The 20,724-nt window shown below is 40.7% G+C and overlaps 2 protein-coding genes across 2 annotated transcripts in view; both read left to right on the top strand.

Annotated features, from left to right (window-relative positions):
* The window catches only part of ZNRF1 (zinc and ring finger 1), a 101,597-nt gene that overhangs the window by 22,664 nt on the left and 58,209 nt on the right, over window positions 1-20,724 (top strand). The gene's annotated exons all lie outside the window — the stretch shown is intronic.
* Window positions 8,849-9,316, top strand: LOC308606196 (transmembrane protein 203-like; the record flags this gene model as incomplete). Its single annotated transcript, XM_081216806.1, has 1 exon — window positions 8,849-9,316. The coding sequence occupies exon 1, from the start codon at window positions 8,906-8,908 to the stop codon at window positions 9,314-9,316; it is 411 nt and encodes a 136-aa protein (XP_081072932.1). The 5' UTR covers window positions 8,849-8,905.

The raw sequence follows: 20,724 nt of genomic DNA, 5'->3' as shown, positions 1-20,724 counted from the left end.
TCATGGTATAATAGGTTGATGCCTGAGAAGTTTGCCCCAAAAATGCTTTCACCCTTTGACCTCTTTGGAAGAGAGCCATATCTCTCATTTGGTCACACTTCTCTGTAAGTTGTTATAAGAATGCCGCAGGGAAAGATCACACAGCCCCTCCTGTTAATTTAGTTTGTTCTCAGTAGAGCAATTAAATTATAGAATAGAAAGAGCCCGGGGCTCAGCCCCAAATGCAGAGAATATTTGGTAAATATGTAACACCAGGCAGTAGGATTCATAGGGCCCCTGTTCTTCTCTCCTTCAGCCTCAATCCTGAGACAACCTGAGTATGTCCAACTCGTTCCAGAGTTCACTGCTTCTTCCCATTTTTACTTCTGATGCGATGATTGCTTCTGCCAATAGCTAGACGTAGAGCATAAGAAAATTTTACCTTGGATCCACAATCTGAGCCGCCCTAAAAGAAAACAACAGGTGGGAGGCAGGGGTGGAGACATTTCAAGCCAGACCTGCACAAGGCAGCTAATCTTAGGGCTCTGCACTCAATGGGTGCTTTTGCTTCCTCGGGGTGCTTCAAACAGAAACTGTCAAACAGGCAGCATGCTGGTGGGACCTGTAACAATCCACTGGGACCCGGACAATGTCTGGGATTACATCCCACAGAGGAGTCTCTGTCAGGTGACAGGCAGGCGGATGTCTGACTCTCCTCCCTCCTCCAGTGACCTGTGGAGTAAGAAAATGACCAGTAACCAAGCAGGCATCTCATTTGAACTGTAAAAGAAGTCTGGTCTGTTTCTAAATGGACATGTGAAATGTTCCTAAATAATAAAAAGCACCCTTTCCTAAGGTGGTTGTTTCATGTGTGTGTGTTTTGTTTTTTTTTTTTTTAAGATGTTGCTATTCCATGTGACTATCAAGGCCACCCATGTGGGCAGGAAGTAAAGGAGCTGGCACAGAACCTAGAAATTGAGTTTCGGATGAAGTTGAACCCATTATCCAACAGCAAAGTTAATGTTTGTAGAGTTCCTGTGAGCTCACAGCCCTTTTGAATGGCACGTGTTATTTCTCACATGTCCCCAGAAAGTGGAGAAACTTGGAGCAGAGTGGGAAAAGTACTTGGAAGAATTCTGTAATGACTTGAGCCTGAGCCGGACTTAATACTTGAGTCTTTGAACTCTTCCCTACTGAGACTGTTGCTTTTATAACAGTCTGTTTTTGTTGGTTATTGCAGCTTTTAAAAATGAGAAACATGCACAGTCTTAAACAGTAGTATGTTATAGCAGTATTAGCAATAGCAGACATTTATTTATTGCTTACTAAGTGCCGGGCAGAGTTGTAAATACTTCTCATATATTAACTCTTTCAATCCTCAACCTGTAGAAGTGTTTACGGTTATCATCCCCACTTAACAGATGAGAAAACTGAGCCCCAGCACTTAGGGGAACAAGCCTAATTAGGCAGCAAGTGATGTGACTCTAATAAATGGTATCTCATATTGTAATAGATTGCAATCAGTTTGGCCATCAGAAATTAAATTATGGGAGTCTTTTTCCACCCTGTGTGCTTCCTACCAAGTACTACCAATGCCTATAGCATTCTTTGTGTTTTCATAAAATGATGGAGAAATAAAACACATTTCTTACCCATGTCAACTGTGAGAGTTGCCACCCGTGACTACATTTTTCTGCTTTTTGTCATACATCAGTCCTCTCAACAGGTCCTATAGTCCATTGATCGTAGTTCCTTCTCCATCCCTCACCCCCTCATGCCCTTACTTTTCTCCTTAAATAATGTTAAGTTCCAAGTCAGTCATTATAATCACTGCCTCTTCTAGTACACTGTCAGTCCCCTTCCCCTCTTTTGCTTTGTCACACTTGCTTGGCTAAACCACAACTCCGGTCGAATCCAAATCTCTGCATGCTCTGTGGGTGTTCTCCTTGGCTGGAGGGAACTCTGAACATGTTCTCTGGCCTCGCTGGTTGTTTTTTTTTTTTTGGCTGTGCCGCACAGCTTTTGGGATCCTAGTCCCCAACTCGTGATCAAACCTGGGCCCTCAGCAGTGAGAGCTGGGAGTCCCAACCCCTGGACCGCTAGGGAATTCCCTGGCCTCACTGTTGATTCACGATCACTAACCTCAAGGAGACCCTTAGTGCTGCCTGGGAATCCTGCTGTATTTCTACAATTTATTCATTCTCCTGCCCTCCTAGAGGACTGTTCCAGACCTTCTCCTTTCTTCTCAAAAGTCCCTTCTCAGCCTTTGCTGATGACCTTACTTCCTATTTAATCGAGAAAACATTATTGGCGCTCACCACCGTATCTATGTACCTAGTTGCATCTGTGCTATTTCCCCCGTTCTTGTATTTAGTAGGTCTTAGCCGTCCATGCTCCCAGCAAAGCCCAAGGCCTCCACTTGTGCACTAGGTTTCGTTCCTCTTTGCTGAGTCAAGAGTGTTGCTCCAGCCTTCCTCCCGTCTCTCTTAAAAATTGCTTCTCTAGTGGCACATTCCTATCAGCATAAAACTGTTGGTGTTTCTTTCATCTTGAAAACAGCAACCATAGATTCTCCTGATTCTACTTTTCCTCCAGATACCACCCCATTTCTCTACTTCCTTCTTTAGCAGACTCCTTAAGAATTCTCTTTTCTTGATTCTCTGATTTTTCTCCTTCCAATCTCCTTGAACCCACTGTAATCAAGTATTTGCCCTCACTTTCCTATCAGAACTGCTCTTCTCACGGTCACCGAGAACCTTCATGTTGCTAAATCAGTAGTCCCTTCTCAGTTCTCAGTTTGGGGAAGCCAGAATCATTTGACAAGTTGGTCTCCTTGAAACACTTTGTTCACTTGCTTCTGGGACACCACGCTTACCTGGTGTTCTTCCTGCCTCTCTCACTGATGTTATCTCCTTTGCTGACTCCTCGTTATGGTTCTACCTCTAATGCTGAAGGACATGGAGGCTTAGTCCTTGGACCACTTCTCATTCTTTTGTATAGTGCAACCCTGGAGAAGTTTTTGAGGCTAATGTTATAAGTACTATACATATGCTGATAACTCCAAAATTCATCTCTTCAGCTCCATTTCTCCCTTGACTATTTTTTTTATTTAACTGCTATATTGAGATGTAATTCACATGCCATACCAATCACCCATTTAAAATGTACAATTCAGTGGTTTTTAATGTATTAAGAGAGTTGTGCAGTTATCACCACAGTAAATTTTAGAACATTTTCATTACCCCAGAAAGAAACCCCATAACCATTAGCAGTAACTCTATTTCTCTCAATCTTACCCCAGGCCTAGACAACTACTAATCTACTTTCTACCTGTATATATTTGCCTATTCTGGACATTTTATAAAAATGGAACCATGTAATGTGTGGTTTTCTTGTTTTTGTTGTTTTTTTTTTCTTTTTGGGATACGCGGGCCTCTCACTGTTGTGGCCTCTCCCGTTGCGGAGCCCAGGCTCCGGACGCGCAGGCTCAGCGGCCATGGCTCACGGGCCCAGCTGCTCCGTGGCATGTGGGATCTTCCCAGACCGGGGCACGAACCTGTGTCCCCTGCATCGGCAGGTGGACTCTCAACCACTGCGCCACCAGGGAAGCCCAATATGTGTTTCTTGTATGTCTGATTTCTTTCACTTAGCATAATGTTTTCAAGGTTCATTCATATTGTAGCATATATCAGTACTTCATTCCTTTTTATGGCTGAATGATATTCCATTGTATATTCCAATGGATTTTATCTATCCATTCATCTGTTGATTTACATTTGCATTGTTTCCACTTTGGGGGCATTAAAAACAATGTTGCTAAGGACATTCAAGTACAAGTTTTTGTGTGGACATATGTTTTCATTTCACCTGTGCAGATACCTTGGAGTGAAATTGCTGGGTCATATGGTTACTATGTTTGATCTTTTCTGAGAAACTCCAGATTATTTTACAAAGAAACTCCACCATATTATATTCCTACCCACAGTGCATGAGGATTCTGATTTCTCTGCATCCTTTCCAGTACTTGTTATTATCTGTTTCTTTGATAATAGCCATCCTTGTGGTTGTGAAGTGGTATCTCATTGTGGTTTTGATGTTCATTTCCCTAAGGATGTCGGGCATGTTTTCTCGTTTGTTGCCCCTTTGTATATCTTCTTTGGAGAAATGTCTATTCAAGTCCTTGGACAATTTTTTATTTGGATCGTTTGTCTTTTTGTTGTTGAATTGTAAGTTTTCTGTATATATTTTGGATCCTAGTCCCTTATCAGATAGAAGATTTGCCAAAGTTTACCCATTCTGTTGGCTTTTCATTTTCTTGATAGTGCCCTTTGAGGCACAAAAGTTTTAAATTTTGGTGAAGCTTAATTTGTTTTTTTCATTTGTTTCTTGTACTTTTAAGAAATTGTTGTCTAATTTAAGGTCAGAGAGATTCACCTGGGTTTACTTCTAAGAGTTTTTTTGCATGGGGATATCCAGTTGTTCCAGCATCATTTATTAAACACTGTTCTTTCTCAGTTGAATGGTCTTGGCACCCTTGTCAATCAACCATAGATATTTGGGTTTACGTCTATACTCTCAATTCTACTCCTTTGGTCTATATGTCTATCCTTATGCCAATGCTGTTATGATTACTATAGCTTTGTGGTTAATTTTGAAGTCAGGAAGTATGAGTCCTTCAACTTTGTTCTTCTTTTTCAAGATTGTTTTGGCTCTTTGAGGTTGCTTTCAATTTCCTTTGAATTTTAGGATCAGTTTATCCATTTCTGTGAAAAAGGCAATTGGGATTTTGATAGGGATTGCATTGAATCTCTAGGTCAGTTTGGGGAGTATTGACATCTTAACAATATTAAAGTCTTCTAGTGTATGAACATGGGATGTCTTTCCGTTTTTTTAGACCTTCCTTGATTTCTTTCAGCTGTTTTGTAGTTTTTTGATGTACAAGCCTTGTCTTTGCTTTCATAGTTCATTTTCCCCCCTAGTTGTTTCAGCACCAAATGTTGAAAAGACTACGCTTTCCCCTATTGAATTATCATGGAACCTTTGTAAAAACTCTATTTACAGACAAAAAAGATGTGGTATATATACAATGGAATACTACTCAACCAGAAAACAAGATGAAATCTTGCCATTTGCTACAATATAGATGGACCTTGAGAGTATTATGCTAAGTGAAATAAGTCAGACAGAGAAAGACAGATACTGTATGATTTCACTCATATGTAGAATATGAAGAATAAACAAACAAAATGAACAAACCAAAGGAAAACCAGCGCATAGATACAGATAACAGAGTAGTGGTTACCAGAGAAGAAGAGGCAGAGGAGAGGGGAAGGGCAAAATTGGTAAAAGTGATCAACTATGTGGTGACAGAGGGCAACTAAATTTTTGGTGGTGCGCATGCTATAGTGTATTCAGAAGTAGAAATATAAAGTTGTACACATGAAACTTATATATGTTATAAACCAGTGTTACCGAAATAAGAAAGAAAGGAATAAGGAAAAGAAAAGAAACTATTCACCCTATATCTGTGGGTCTACTTCTGGACTCTATTCTGTTCTGCTGTATATGTCCTTATGCCAATTCTACACTCTTTTGATTATTGTGTTGTTATAGTAAGTCTTGAAATCAAATACTGATATTGTAAATCCTCTACCTTATTCTTTGAAATTATTGTTTAGAGTATTCTCAATCCTTTGAATTTCCATATACATTTCAGAATCAGCTTATATGTTCCTAGGAAAAAAGCCGACAGGAATTTTGATTGGGATTGAGTGAAATTTATGAATGAATTTTAATATCGCAACCTCCAATCCATGAAAGTGATATTTCTCTACATTTATTTAAGTGATCTTTAATCTCTCTCAGCAATCTTTTACAGTTTTAGAATAAAGGTCTTGCACACATTTTTAAACATTTATCTCTAAGAATTCCACATTAAAATTATTTTTAAAAATTAATTGTGGTGAACATACACATAACAAAATTTACCATCTTAACCACTCTTAAGGGTTCAGTTCAGTAGTGGTAAGTATATTCATATTGTTGTGTGACCAATTTCCAGAACTTTTTCATCTTGAAAAATGGAAACTCTGTGCCCATTAAACAACAACTCCCCTTTTTTCCCTCCCCCAGCCCTTGGAAACCACCATTGTACTTCTGTTTCTATAAGTTTGACTACTCTTGCTACCTCATATAAGTGTTTGTCTTTGCTACATCATATGGTGTTTGTCTTTCTGTAACTGGCTTATTTCACTTAGCTTGATATCCTCAGAGTTTATCCATTTATAGCAAGTGCCAGAGTTTCTTTCTGTTTTAAGGCTGATTAATATTCTGTTGCATACATATCACATTTTGTTTAACCATTCATTCATTGATGGACACTTGCGTTGCTCCCATCTTTTGACTATTTTGAATAATGCTGCTGTGAACATGGATATACAAATATCTCTTTGAGACCTTGTTTTCAGTTCTTTTGTATGTATACCCAGAAGTGGTATTGCTGGACCATATGGTAATTTTATTTTTAATTTTTTGAGAAACTGCCATACTGTTTTCCACAGTGGCTGTACCAGTTTACATTCCCTCCGACAATGTACGAGGCTTCTCTTTAATTCACATCCTTACTAGCATTTGTTATGTCTTGTCTTTTGGATAATAGACATCCTAACAGGTGTAGGGTCATTGTGGTTATAATTTGTATTTCCCTAATGATTAGTGATGTTAAGCATCTTTTCATGTGCTTGTTGACTATCTATATATCTTCTTTGGAGAAATTCTGTTCAAGTCTTCTGTCCATTTTTAAATTGGGCTATTTGTTTTTTGTTGAGTTGTAGGAGTTCTTTATATATTCTGGATATTAACCCCTTATTAGATATATGATTTGCAAATATTTTCTCCCATTCCGTAGGTTGCTGTTTCACTCCGTTGTGTCCTTTGATGCACAGAGGTTTTAAATCTTGATGTGTCTAATTTATCTGTTTTTATTTTTGTTGCCTGTGCTTTTGGTGTCATATCTGTTGAGGGTACTTTTAAAAACTTCATTTTCCGGGACTTCCCTGGTGGCGCAGTGGTTAAGAATCCGCCGGCCAGTGCAGGGGACATGGGTTCGAGCCCTGGTCCTGGAAGATCTCACATGCTGCGGAGCAGCTAAGCCCCTGCGCCATAACTGCTGAGCCTGTGCTCTAGAGCCTGTGAACCACAACTACTGAGCCCACATGCCACAACTACTGAAGCCCACGTGCCTAAAGCCCATGCTCCACAACAAGAGAAGCCACCGCAAGAGAAGCCCGTGCACTGCAACAAAGAGCAGCCCCCTCCTGTTGCAACTAGAGAAAGCCCACGCGCAGCAACAAAGACCCAACACAGCCATAAATAAATAAATAAGGAAAAAAAATTTTTAAAAACTTCATTTTCCTATAGTTTGTTGCCATATAAATATGATTGATTTTTGTATGTTGATTTTGTATCTTATGGCCTTGCTAAGTTAACTTGCTGGTTCTAGTAGCTTTTGTGTTGTCCATAGAACTTTCTACACACATAACTACATAATCTGCAAATCAAGACAGCTTTACTACTTCTTTTCAAATCTGTATGCTTTATTACTTCATTGCACTGGCTAGGATCTCCAGTACAATGTTGAATAGAAGTAGTGAGACAGGCATCTTTGGCTTGTTCCCAGCCTTAGGAGGAAGCATTCAGTCTCCCATTATTAAGTATGATGCTAGCTGTTTCATAAAGTTTCCTTCTATTTCTGGTTTGCTGAGAGTTGTTATTTTCAGTGGCTGTTGAGTTTTGTCAAATGCTTGTTCTGCATCTGTTGCGATGATCATAAGATTTTTCTCCTTTATTCTGTTAATATGATGGATAACATTGATTTCTAAGAGTAAATGAATCCAATTGGTCATGATATATTATTCTTTTTATATGTTATTCATTTCAATTTGTTAAAATTTTGCTAAGGATTTTTACTTTTATGCTTATAAGAAGTATTTGTAATTTTCTTTTCAAGTAATATTTTTGTCTTGTTTTGGTACCAGTAATATTGGCCTCATACAATGATTTGGGAAGTGTTTCTTTTCTATTTCCTGGACGATGTTGTGTAGTATTTTTTTTTTCTTAAATGTTTGATAGAATTCACCAGTAAAGCCTTCTGGGCCTGGAATTTTCTTTGTAGAAAAGTTTAACTAAAAATTTAATTTCTTTAACAGGTATAGGGCTATTCAGTTTATTTGTTTCTTATCAAATAAGCTTTAGTAGTTTGTCTTTTTCATGTAATTTGTCCATTTCATCTAAGTTTTTGAATTTATCAGCAAAATGTTGTTTGTAATATTTCTTTATACTTCTAGTGGCTGTAAGAATGTTTACCCGTCTCTCATTCCTGACTTTGGAAATTTGTGTCTTCTCTTTTTTCTGATTAGTCTGCCTAGAGATTTATCAATTTTATTAATTGTTTCAGTGAACCAGCTTTTGGTTTCATTGATTCAATCTATTGTTTTTCTCTCTTCTATTTTGTTGATTTCTGCTTTTTATTTCTTCCTTTCAGTTTAATTTGCTCTTCTTTTCCTAGCTTCTAAAGCTTGAAGCTTAAATCACTGATTTTAGACCTTTCTTCTTTTCTAAAATAAACATTTAAAGCCATGAATTTCCCTATAAACACTATTTTAGGCCCTTGGGCCGCGCCCGGCGGGGCATGGCGTCCGAGCAAGGGTCGTCAGCTGGCGGCCAGTGCTGGGTCCCGGGCAGGAGCCGGGGGATCGGCTTCATACTGGGGCCGAGGGCCGAGGGCCAGGGCAGGCGGGGCCGCTTTCTGCCTCTCGCTGGCCGCGGCGGCGACGGCGGCAGGCGCCAGCGAGGCCCGTGGGGAGTGGCGGCGCAGCCTAGCGGGTGGGACCATCCGCCGGGCCCCGGCCCGCGCACAACCGGCGCGATGCTTCTCTCGCTCGGGGAGCTGGTGCAGTGGCTGGGCGTCGCTACCTTCGAGATCTTCGTGCACCTGTTGGCCCTGCTGGTGTTCTCCATGCCGCTGGCCCCGCGTGTGGACGGCCTGGCTCCCGGCCTCTCCTGGTGGAACGTGTTCGTGCCCTTCTTCGCCGCTGACGGGCTCAGCACCTACTTCACCACTATCGTCTCCGTGCGCCTCTTCCAGGATGGAGAGAAGCGGCTGGCCGTGCTCCGCCTTTCCTGGGCCCTCACGGTTCTTAGCCTGAAGTTCGTCTTCGAGATGTTGTTGTGCCAGAAGCTGGTGGAGCAGACTCGGGAGCTCTGGTTCGGCCTGATCACGTCTCCGGTCTTCATTCTCCTGCAGCTGCTCATGATCCGTGCCTGCCGGGTCAACTAGCCTCCTCGCAGAAGATAAGCTAGAATGCGGGACCCCAGGCCGAGGACCCACTTCTGCCGCACCAGAGAAGTCTGGGTATGAAAGCCAGCTTGTGCCCTGCTGGGTGCCCAGCTTTCTCTCTATCAGTCATGTCTGAAATTGTTCCCTCAGCAGGGCTAAAAAGAGCAGACTTGATTCTTAAAATGTATTCCCTCTTATTTCATGCTTTGAATAGCTAATCTTGAACTGAGATCCTGAGAAGGATCCTGAGAAGGCCAGACAGTCCTGAACTCCTCTGACAGTTGGAAACTGCATATAAGTAAAATGTCCTCATGGGCTCTGAGTATTTTCATGGATCCTGGGAAAGTACCCACTGTGCAAAGGCTGCAAAGCTGGACTCGGGATCTCCCCTGGCCAGCAGTGGTGACCTGAGAGCTTACTGCCCCATGCCCCCAAACAAGACTTCCTTAGATGCTTGAGCTCTAAAAAGTGTAAGCCCGCTTGTGTCTCCTCCCCAGTGCAACTGGGGAGGATGGCTCTTTCTTCATTCCAGCCCAGGCAGACAGGAGTATGCTGAATAAGCATGATCGGGACCCTATCTGGATATCTGTCGCCTGAGAAAAGAGCTTGCTTTCAATGCACTGCTTGTCTTCCTATCCCAGCAGATTGCAGTGTCATGACTTTTCCTCGTGGCCGGCACAGTGCACCTGAGACCTTTAGGCCGCCCTAAGGGACCAGAGAGAGGAGAGGAACAGGTGCTCTGACGCGCATAGCCCTTGAGACCTACGCATGGGAAGTTTGCAGATGGTCTCAGGCCACGCCTGTTGGCCTAAGGGCTTTGGTTTGATGCCAGTCAGGTGCCAAATGAGAGCATTTGCTGAGATAAAAATAAAATAAGAGAATGTTTTGCTGAAAACAAACAAACAAAAAAACCCACTATTTTATTTAGCTGTTTAAAAATATTATGTATTCTATAAATTTTGATATATTGTGCTTTTATTTTCATTCATTTCAATATATTTTCTAATTTTTTGTGATTTTTTTCCCCTATAACTTATAGGTTATTAGAAGTATCATATTTAATTGCCAGATATTTAGGGATTTTCCAGATATCTTTCTGGTATTGGTTTTTAGTTTAATTCTGTTGTGATCAGAGAACATACTTTGTATGACTTGAATCCTCTTAAAATTTTTTGAGATTTGTTTTGTGGCTCAATATGTTTTAGTTTGCTGAACATTCAACATGCATTTGAAAAGAATGTGTTTTCTGCTGTTCTTGAGGAGATTTTCTATCAATGTCAGGTCAATTTGGTTGATGGTGTTTTCAGGTCTTCTGGAACTATACTGATTTTCTGTCTACTTGTTGGATCAATGATAGAGGGCAATGTTAAAATCTCCAGCAATAATTGTAGCCGCTCCAGCTTTCTTTTGATTAGTGTTCACATGGTTATCTTTTTCTATCCTTTTACTTTTATTTTATTTTATTTATTTATTTATTTATTTATTTTTATCCTTTTACTTTTAATCTATCTGTATCTTCTTGTTTAAAATGGGTTTCTTAGAGAAAACATACAATTTTGTGTTGCTTTTATCCAGACTATCTTTGCCTTTTAACTGGAATGTTTGCATTTAATGCAATTATCAGTATGATTGGGTTTAAGTTGACCGTCTTGCTTGTTTTCTGTCTCTGTTCTTTGTTTCTTTTTATCCTCTTTGCTTGACTTCATTTGGACTAAGAGAATTTTTTATTCTATTTTATCTCCACTATGAGCTTGTTAGCTTTTTACCTCTTTGGCTTATTTTTTTTTAGGGGTTGCTATAGGTTTTACATTATACATTTTTAACTTACCATAGTGTATCTTCACTTAGTCTTATACTACTTCATGGATAGGCTAAGAACCTTGCAACAGTAGTCTTCCGTTGATTTGCCTTCAGCAGAAGATTTCTAAGTTCTTCACTGTTGCCTCAAGTTCAACTACTGTACCTGAGAGGAGGGTGAGTGAGTAGTCCCTAAATAATAAAACTGAGGTTTCACAGTTCATGGAGCAGACATTATAAGATTTGAGCAAATCATATTAAGTTGAGACCTGAAAGCACATATAGTCTTATTTTTCTGGTTCTGTGGTTCAGGTGACTAAAAGGGTGAGGAAATTTCAGTATAACAGAGACAGGTGAAGACTGGCCTATAATTAGTAGGAGGCTGCTGGTATCAACTTGATGCCAGTTAGAGTAGAATATTCAACTTACTACCTTATATAAGAATCAGGGATCATGTTGGGAATCTTTGGTCTCCTAAACCCTGGCAGAACTAAGCTCCTCTACCCGTTAGCATCCTTCTGAATAGGAAGACTATTTGTCCTGTTTCAACCAAAGCCTTCCTCTCTCTCAAGCCATAAACTCAAGGACTTGCTACTTCCCAGCACTGAAGTGTTCACTAGCCAGCTCTCAGTTTTGAATTGGGATCATTAAGACTTGCATAGCTGCTTTAGGCTCAGAGCTCATGTCTGCACTTCTCCTTTTAAGGATCTATCTCTAGACAAGAATGGCCTGTTCTCTGGCAGCTAAGTTATCTGCTCTGTCATTTAAAAATTTTTGGACAACCTGTCCACAAAAATGGAAGCAACTTCACTAATTTTCTTTCTCAGATGTTGAAATTATAAACACTTGAAAGGATAATAAGACCTGTACGGTACTTGGATCAGTAAGATTTATTCAGTGTACCTGGATACTTATGTTTAATTCCCCTGAGCACTATGAACTGAGCCATATGTGATTCAGTTTCTTTATCGTGTTTGCTTAGATGTTCAAGAAAATCCTTGGGCTATGCAATACTTTATAGGTTCAGTTGCATTGATTTGGGAGGGAAGAGAGAAGGTAAACATGAACTTGACATTTCTTGAGTGCTCATTCAATGCCAAACTTCCCACCTTATAGATGGGAAACGACAAAGCCAGAATTTGAATCTGCCTGACTCAGCATCTGCTTGTGCAGCCTTTGTGATGGGTCACATCTTAGATGTGATTGGGTTTAAATTCTCTTCCCTATTGTAAAATTGCTAGTATATAGAGGGAAGAGCAGACTGGGTGATACTGTAGAAAGCTATGTCTTTAGGGTCTTTTGTTCCTTCTGTTTCAGTAAACCCTTAATATGAGTGGAATCACATTGATAGGTTGGTGTGTAGTGGGAGTCCTGTGTCTGATTTGGCCTTTAGAAAAACATAAAACATTCATGTAACTTGATTTTTTTTTTTTTTTTTTTTTTTGCGTTATGCGGGCCTCTCACTGTTGTGGCCTCTCCCGTTGCGGAGCACAGGCTCCTGACGCTCAGGCTCAGCGGCCATGGCTCACGGGCCCAGCTGCTCCGCGGCATGTGGGATCCTCCCGGACCGGGGCACGAACCCGTGTCCCCTGCATCGGCAGGCGGACTCTAAACCACTGTGCCACCAGGGAAGCCCTTGATGTTTTAATATACAATTTGGGAAGCAACAAAATCTTTTGCCGACAGATGTGAAAAAGTCTATGAAGCAGATTGGGTCTGGCTTATGAACACTTATTTTCTTTTAGCTAGATTTCAGGCTCCTCCCACCCCTGAGGTGTATAGAGACCAAGTCCATACATGTTGACTACAGTCTGCACACCATTTACCTAGAAAAACGTTGGAGAGCAGACTTGAAACCTATTTTTGTACTCTATTGTTAGGTAACAAAACCTACCCCAAAACTTAATGGCTTTAGAACACAGCCAGTTTATATTTGCTCATAATTCTGTGGCTCAGGAATTGAGGCGGGGCTCAGCTGGATGGTTCGTCTCTGTGTGGCCACAGGTGGGGCATTTCATGAGATTGTAGTTGATGGTGACTGGGGGTGGGACATCTAAGATGGCTTCACTCACACGACCGGGACCTTGGTGGGCGTGGCTAGGAGTCAAGGATCTCTTCCTCTCCAAGTAGCTTTCTCGCCACTTGTTCAGCTTGGGTTTCATTATGTGGGAGCTGGATTCCAAGAGCAAGCATTCCAAGCAGTGAAAGCAGAGCTGACGTTCTCTTAGGGTCCAGCCTCAGAAGGTACTTGCTGTCATTTCCTCCACATTCTGTGGGTCTAAACAGGAATCTGGGCTAGGAGAGGGGCCATTGCAGAGAAGCCTGTGGGATGGACAGTATTGTTGTGACTGTCTTTAGAGATATAATTTATCATTGAATCCTTCCTCTGGAGAGCTTGAGCCCCACCCCAGGCCATTTCAGTCAGAATCTGAAGAAACGGTGAGGTGAGGTGCTCTTAGGGAAGTCCCGTGTGTGCCCTTCTAAGCACTCAGCCTGGCTCTTTCTGGCTCCTGCAACATGGCATACGATGTGCGAGACCACTCCCTCTCCTTTGAACCATAGTGATCAGAGAAATTGAAAATAATTTAAGCGCTGTTTCATTTTTTTTCTAGAACACAGTCCTACCTCTGTAAAAATTTCCCCCGTCGTTCCCGCACACGCTGATGTTTAGTACTATTTTTTTTATGATACTAAAAAGTATGGTGAATTCCCGGTACGAACTTGGTCTTCTGTGTCTGTGTCTTCTGTGAGAGCAGAGCATTAGACTCCAGTAGTTACTGAGTTGAACCATTAAAAATGGCACCACTGCTGCTGAGTGTTATCTGTGGCAGTCAGAATTGTGATCCTATGGATCAGACAATTGCACATCCCTGTTAAGAATTCAGAAAGACACGTGATCTTGCATCTGAACAGATTTAAAATTAGATTCAGCCTGAAAAGTGGCCTCAACATTTTTAAAGGAGAAATTTTTTTTAAAATGTGGAGGCATATTTAGAATGCCTTGAATAAATACAATTTACTTCTCTGCAAATTACTTTATTTAGAAAGGCCTAAGGCAGAACCCCTTCTGATTTTGAACCATTTAAAATATAGGACGTTTACTTTATCATTTTCAAAATAGGAACACAGATTTTATTCTTGAAACTACTGAAATTAATTGTATATGAGAGTGTTGTAGTTCCTGAAGTGCTGAACCATGAGATTCAGCATGGGATTCTCCCTATACAGTTGGCCCTCTCTGTCCACAGGTTCCCAATGCATGGATTCAACCATGGAAAAAAATCCAGAAAGTTCCAAAAAGCAAAACTGGAGCTTGCCACTCACTGGTAACTATTGAATATTTACATAGTGTTTACATTGTATTACGTATTGTAAGTAATCTAGAGATGATTTAAAGCATATGGGAGGATGTATGTAGGTTTTATGCATCTTATGTAAGGGACTTGAGCATCCATGGATTTTGGTTTCTGTTGTGGGGGGGTGAGGATGTCCTGGAACCAATCCCCTGTGGATGGATACCGGGGGTGACTCTCCCTGTAAGAGGTATGGATTCCCAGGCCCTCCTCTCCTGAAGAGGCTGTGTAATAGATCTCTGGTGGGACTTTGGAATCTATTTTTACTGAGTATTCTGGGAGCTTCTTAGAAATGCAAAGTCATGGGCCCCATCCCAGACCTTCTGAATCCATATCTGGGATGGGAGGATATCTGGGATGTCTGGGTTTTAACAGGTTTTCCAGGTGATTCTTACACTTGCTAAAGTTGGAAAAGCACTGTTATAGAGAAATCCCTTTCTTAGTTCTCTGCCTGAAAACTCCATTTCTACTAGAAAGTATCCCAAAAGATTTTCACTTACAGAGTTGTACAACTGTCACTAAAATCCAATTTTATAACACTTCCATCCCCCCAGAAGTTACATTGTATCTGTTTGTAGTCAGTCCCTGCTCAGTCCCACTGATCTGCTGTCCTGGATTTGTGTTTTCTGGGAATTTCTTATAAATGAAGTCATACAATATGAAGTCTTTTGCATTTGGCTTCCTTCTTTTAGGTTCCTCCATGTTGAGCGTGTTGTTCTTTTTTAATGCTAAATAGTTTTCCATTGTATGAACTTACTGCATTTTGTCCATTCACCAGGTGGTAGACAATTAGACTGTTTTTAGTTTAAGGCAAATATGAATTATGCTGCTGTGAACATTCATGTGTAAGCTTTTATGTGGATATGTGTTTCCACATGGCAGGTCTTTGTTTAACCTTTTAAGAAACAGACTTTTCCAAAGTGGTTGTACACTTCAGCAGTGGACGGGGGTTCCAATTTTCTCACATCCTCTAAACACCTGGTATTGTCAGTCTTATGAATTTATAGCTATTCTAATAGGTAGGTAGTGGTATCTTATTGTGGTTTTTTATTTGCATTTCCCCAATGACTAATGATGTTGAGCCTCTTCTCGTGTGCCTAATAGCAATTCATATATCTTTTTTGGTGAAATGTCTACTCATACCTTTGCCCATTTGTTTTTTACCAGGTTGGCTGTTGTCTTACTGAGTTTTAAAAGTTCCCTGTGTATTCCGGATATGTGATTTGAGAATGTTTTCTCCCAATATATGGCTTGTCCTTTCATTCTCTTATATGGTGTTTTTTAAAGAGCAAATATTTTAAATTTTGATTGAGTCCAGTTTATCAATGGTTTTCTTTTATTGATCTTGCTTTTGTTGTCATATGTAAAAAGATCTTTGTCTAATCCAAAGATCACAGAGATTTTCTCCTGTGTTTTCATCTAGAAGTTTTATAGTTTTAGTTCTCACATATGTTTCTATTCCATTTTAAGTTAATATTGGGGTATGGTATGAGGTAAGGGTCTCAGTTCCTTTTTTTTTTTTTAAAGAACCACTTGTACATTCAGTTTTCTTAGCCCCATTTGTTGAAAACATCATTCTTTCTCCCCACTGAATTCACTTGGCAAAATCAACTGGCCATAAATGTAAAGGATTATTTCTGGACTCAGTTCTGTTCCATTGATTTATATGACTATCATTATCTTGGTTACTTACAGCTTTATAGTTAAGTTTTGAAATCGGGTAGTGTATGTTCTTCGAATTTGTTCTTTTTCAAAATCTTTTTAGCTATACTAGGTCCTTATATTTCCATCTAAATTTTTACGATCAGCTTGTCGATTTCTACAAAATGGTAATCTGTTTTTGAATCCTGATGTTTTTCATTCAGGAGTCTTTGTGACTTCTCAGAGAGAAACTGAAACTGACTCTGCTCTTTGAGAGGTTATAATAAACGGTTCCTGAGAGACACTTGATGTACTGGCCTCTCTCCAGGTTAGGCATATAGCGGATTGAACTGCTAATGAGAACACAAGCCAAGGCCAACTCCTGAGTAGCGATGATGGGGTGTTTCCCTTAACCTCAATGGCTCACCAGTAGTTGGCACTCCATAAATACATAATAGGAGTAAGAGACCATATACAATAAAGAACGAGTTGAGGATAATGCCTTTATCTTCCCTGTTCTTTTTGAGCCTTTCTTATTTTAAAGCCACCTTTGTAGCCATGAGTTGTGAAGCAGCCTGGCCAAGCCTGGTTCCCTCTTCGTTGAGATACCAGCAGATTCATGGTTTTATCAGATTTTTTTCACCTGTTCTTGCTTAAGCCTCTAACACATTATCACTCAAACCAGACATTCTTTTATCTTTTCAGAAGCTTGCCAGAGGAAACTCTGGTACTTCCCTTCCTCAGTTTTACTTAGAGGACCATTTTGTCTCTGGCCTGCAAAGGATGGCTGTTCATCCTTTAACATTTTAAATGTGTATTTCTTTTGAACAGGCCGCCTTCCAGACTGTAGTTCTTATCTTCCTTATCTTTCACTAGGCCTCTTTGGGCCGGATTTGCTTAAACCCAGCTAATGTTTATTGAGCATTTGACTATATGCAGGGTATCATTTTCGGCCCTACTAGATGTGCAGAAATGGACAAAACACGGTTCTTGCCCTCATGGAGCTTACGCTGTGGTCAAAGAGACAGTGTGTAGTAAAAGTACACAAATAGCTATAGGAGGGAGCATATAAGAGATGAGGAGGATCTCGGGGTTGGATGGAATACTGTTTTCCAAAGAATCTGCTGTGAATCAGAAGCTACCTTCGCTGCATATTTTAAAACCCAGATCTTGACTTTCAGAATTTAATCCTTGGAAGTCTTTTGCAGTGGTTTAGCTATCAACCTTGCTGGGTAAAGGACAGGCGTCCTCATCCTGTTGACTCACTTTGCTGCCATTGATTTTACAAGGATCAAATTGTTTAATGGACATTCTGCTTTCCCTTGGAAAAAAGGGCTGTATATATAACAAATGAACCAATAGTGACAGACTTGTAAATGGAGTAACATAATATTTTAAGCACCTCATTTGTTATTTAATATTTTATTCTTCCAGGGGAGCTTAACATGGTTCTCTTTCATCCATGGGTCTCTTGAAAGTGGGATTTTTTTTTTTCCTCTCCAACATTGCTTAATACTTCCATCTGAAGGACGCAGTGGTAGAGGATTTGAGCCGGTGATTCTGTTAGCTGCCTCCCCTGTCCCTTTCTGTATTGTGGGCAACCCTTGTCTTTACCAGAACCTCCTGGCTGGTGTCCTGGTTGGATCAGTGGTCAGTGCTTGTCTGGTGACCTCATGGATTCAGTTAGGGACATGTTGTTTGAGTGCCTGTTGTGAGAGTTTTGTTTACTTCTTTGTTTTTAATCTAACCCACACCCATGCAAAATAGATTCCCCATGCCAGAACCAGAATAACTCTGGCCAGGGCTCAAGAAAAACCTGGTAACTGACTAAAATTAAACACATGAACTCTCCCTGCCCTTTGCACTACAGTTTTTTATTAGGTATTCTTGACTGTTTTTTCCCCTTAGGAAAAGGCTGGGAAGTGGAAGCTTGAGTCATTATCCTAGGCTTAGAAAGGGGCTGGATGAGTGGGGAAGGTTATGCTAATAAGCATAGGTGGGGCCAGTGCAGGTTTTTAGTGGATCTGAGATTTCTTTTTTAACCTAACAATAAAGATTCCATGACATTATCAATCACTGGCTTTATCCAAGGGATCCCTATCGTGGTCCTAACTTGACTTTGAATGTGAACCGTATTGCACCTGGTGCCGATAATCCTGCGTTGCTCTTTTGACTAGGCTGAATCTTCTCTTTAATGATCTCCCTGATCACTCCCAGGTGGGAATGTGGTATATTTACCCCTGACACCTTTCAGATTATAGTCCATCACAGCCCTGAGAAAAGGGCACTACCTAAAGTTGGTTTTTATTCTGACTTGAAAACAAATGTCTTGGAAATTAAATTGCTTTCTTTGCTGGTTTTACCTTCCTGCTGGGGTAGTAGTAGTGTGGGAGTGAGGTTAAAATCCCCTGAAAAAGCACGTGTGTACAGATACTAGAGAACCGTGTTGTGGGACTTTTTAAAACATCATGAGCCCCTTAGAATTTAATGTTTGCATTTGTCTGGACCTCAAGAGTTTTTTATTTTTATCCAAAAAATATGAAGCCTTTCAAATATACAGAACAGTACAGAAAATAATACGGCAAACGTCTATGTGCCTATCACCAAGATGAAATGTTTAATATAAACACCCTTGCTGTGGATTTATCTGTGCTGTACTTATATGCATCTCCATGATTTTGTGTGTGTATTAAAAATGAATAGATAGAAAGTATCTGTTTCTTTGTAACTTGGCTTTTTTGGTTTTTAATTCAGAGTTGTGTTTTTGAGATGTATTTGTGCAGATCCAGCCCATTTATTTTAATTACTTTGTAGTGTTCCCTTGATATGTGGATAAATATATCTCAACTTTTTCATCTGTCTGCACAGTGAGGGACAGTTCATTAACATACCTGTTTGTTTTCTAATTGTTGTTTGTATATTAGGAGGGGTCCGGTTGACTTTCTTGTGTGTAGATCTCACGTCTGGCAATTTTACTGAGCTTCTATTAGTTCTAGCAGTTTGTAAATTCTCCTGCCTTTCCTAATGCAGATAATCATATCACACGTGCGTTTCTTCCTTTCTGGTCCTTATATCTTTTGTGTCCTTTTCTTGTTGTGTTAGTTTGCTAGGACAGCCATAACAAGATACCACAAACTGAGTGGCTTAAACAACAGAAATTTAGTTTCTCACAGTTCTAGAGGCTGGAAATTCAAAATCAAGGTGTCATCAGGGTCGATTTCTTCTGAACCACTCTCCTTGGCTTGTAGATGGCTGTCTTCCTTGTGTGTGTGTATCCTAATCCCCACCTCTTATAAGGACACTAGTCATATAGGATTAGGGCCCATCCTAATGACCTAATTTAACCTTAATTACCTCCTTAACTGCCCTATCTCCAAATACAGTCACATTCTGGGTTACTGGGTGTTAAGACTTCAACACAGGAATTAGGAGGGACACAGTTCAGCCTGTAACACTGCGCTGGCTCAGCTGGCTCATACGCCACTAAATGGAAACAGTTATGGTGGGCATCCTTGATTTGTTCCTGACCGCAGAGGGATTTTAAAGAGAACATTCTTAAAGTTTCACCACCGAAAGTGATCGTTGCTGTGGCTTTGTAGATGCTTTTCACTGGGTTAGAGAAGGTCCTTTCTGAACCTTCTTTGCCCTCAGGAATGGATGTTGGAGTTCCAACCTCATGAGGGCCTGCTTTCATCCGTTAGAGCTCAGAAAACTTAAATGCCTGGCTTTCCTCACAGCAGGGTCCAGAGAGATGACCTGGGCCCCATCCCAAGGCTAATTTGGACAGAGCAACTTGAGGCCATGGAGGCGGCATGTTGACAGGGTCAAATTCTAGCATGTAAATGGCATCGGAGATGGTGGCCTTTTTCTCAACTGTCCCCGAGATGGGAGGCTCCTCACCGGTCCATTTGTGGTATGGTGTCTGGCCTTGTCCTCAGAAGCTTAGCTTCCATGTTACTCTGCCACCGTTGACCTTTTTTCTGCCTAAACACCATGGTCATTTTCTGCTGGGTTCTGTGTTTTTGGCCAGTTTGTCCTCCTTTTCCCTCTATTTGGGTTTGCTCTTTAGTTCTTTCCTAGGTTTTTGAGTTGGACACTCTCAATAATGATTTTACGTTATTCTTATTTTCTAGTATATTCATTTTCCACAACTTTTTAATATAAATGTATTTATTTTTGGCTGTGTTGGGTCTTCGTTGCTGCGCGTGGGCTTTCTCTAGTTGTGGCGAGCGGGGGCTACTCTTCGTTGTGGTGCGCAGGCTTCTCATTGCAGTGGTTTCTCTTGTTGCAGAACATGGGCTCTAGCCACGCGGGCTTCAGTACTTGTGAAGTAGTAGTTCTTTACAGGCTCTAGACCACAGGCTCGGTAGTTGTGGTGCACTGGCTTAGTTGCTCCGCAGCATGTAGGATCTTCCCGGACCAGGACTCAAACCTGTGTCCCCTGCATTGGCAGGCGGATTCTTAACCACTGTGCTACCAGGGAAGTCCAGCATTTTCCACAACTTTATTGAGATACAATTCACGTGTAATTCATGCATTTAAAGTATACAATTCTTTTTAGTGTATTCAGGGTGTGCAACCATCATCACCATCAATTTACCCCAGAAAGAAGCTCTG

This window comes from Mesoplodon bidens (assembly GCF_964165515.1).
Source record: "Mesoplodon bidens genome assembly, chromosome: 18".
Classification (NCBI taxonomy): domain Eukaryota; kingdom Metazoa; phylum Chordata; class Mammalia; order Artiodactyla; family Ziphiidae; genus Mesoplodon; species Mesoplodon bidens.
Note: the sequence above shows the minus strand (reverse complement) of the source record. Positions and strands in the feature narration are given on the sequence as shown.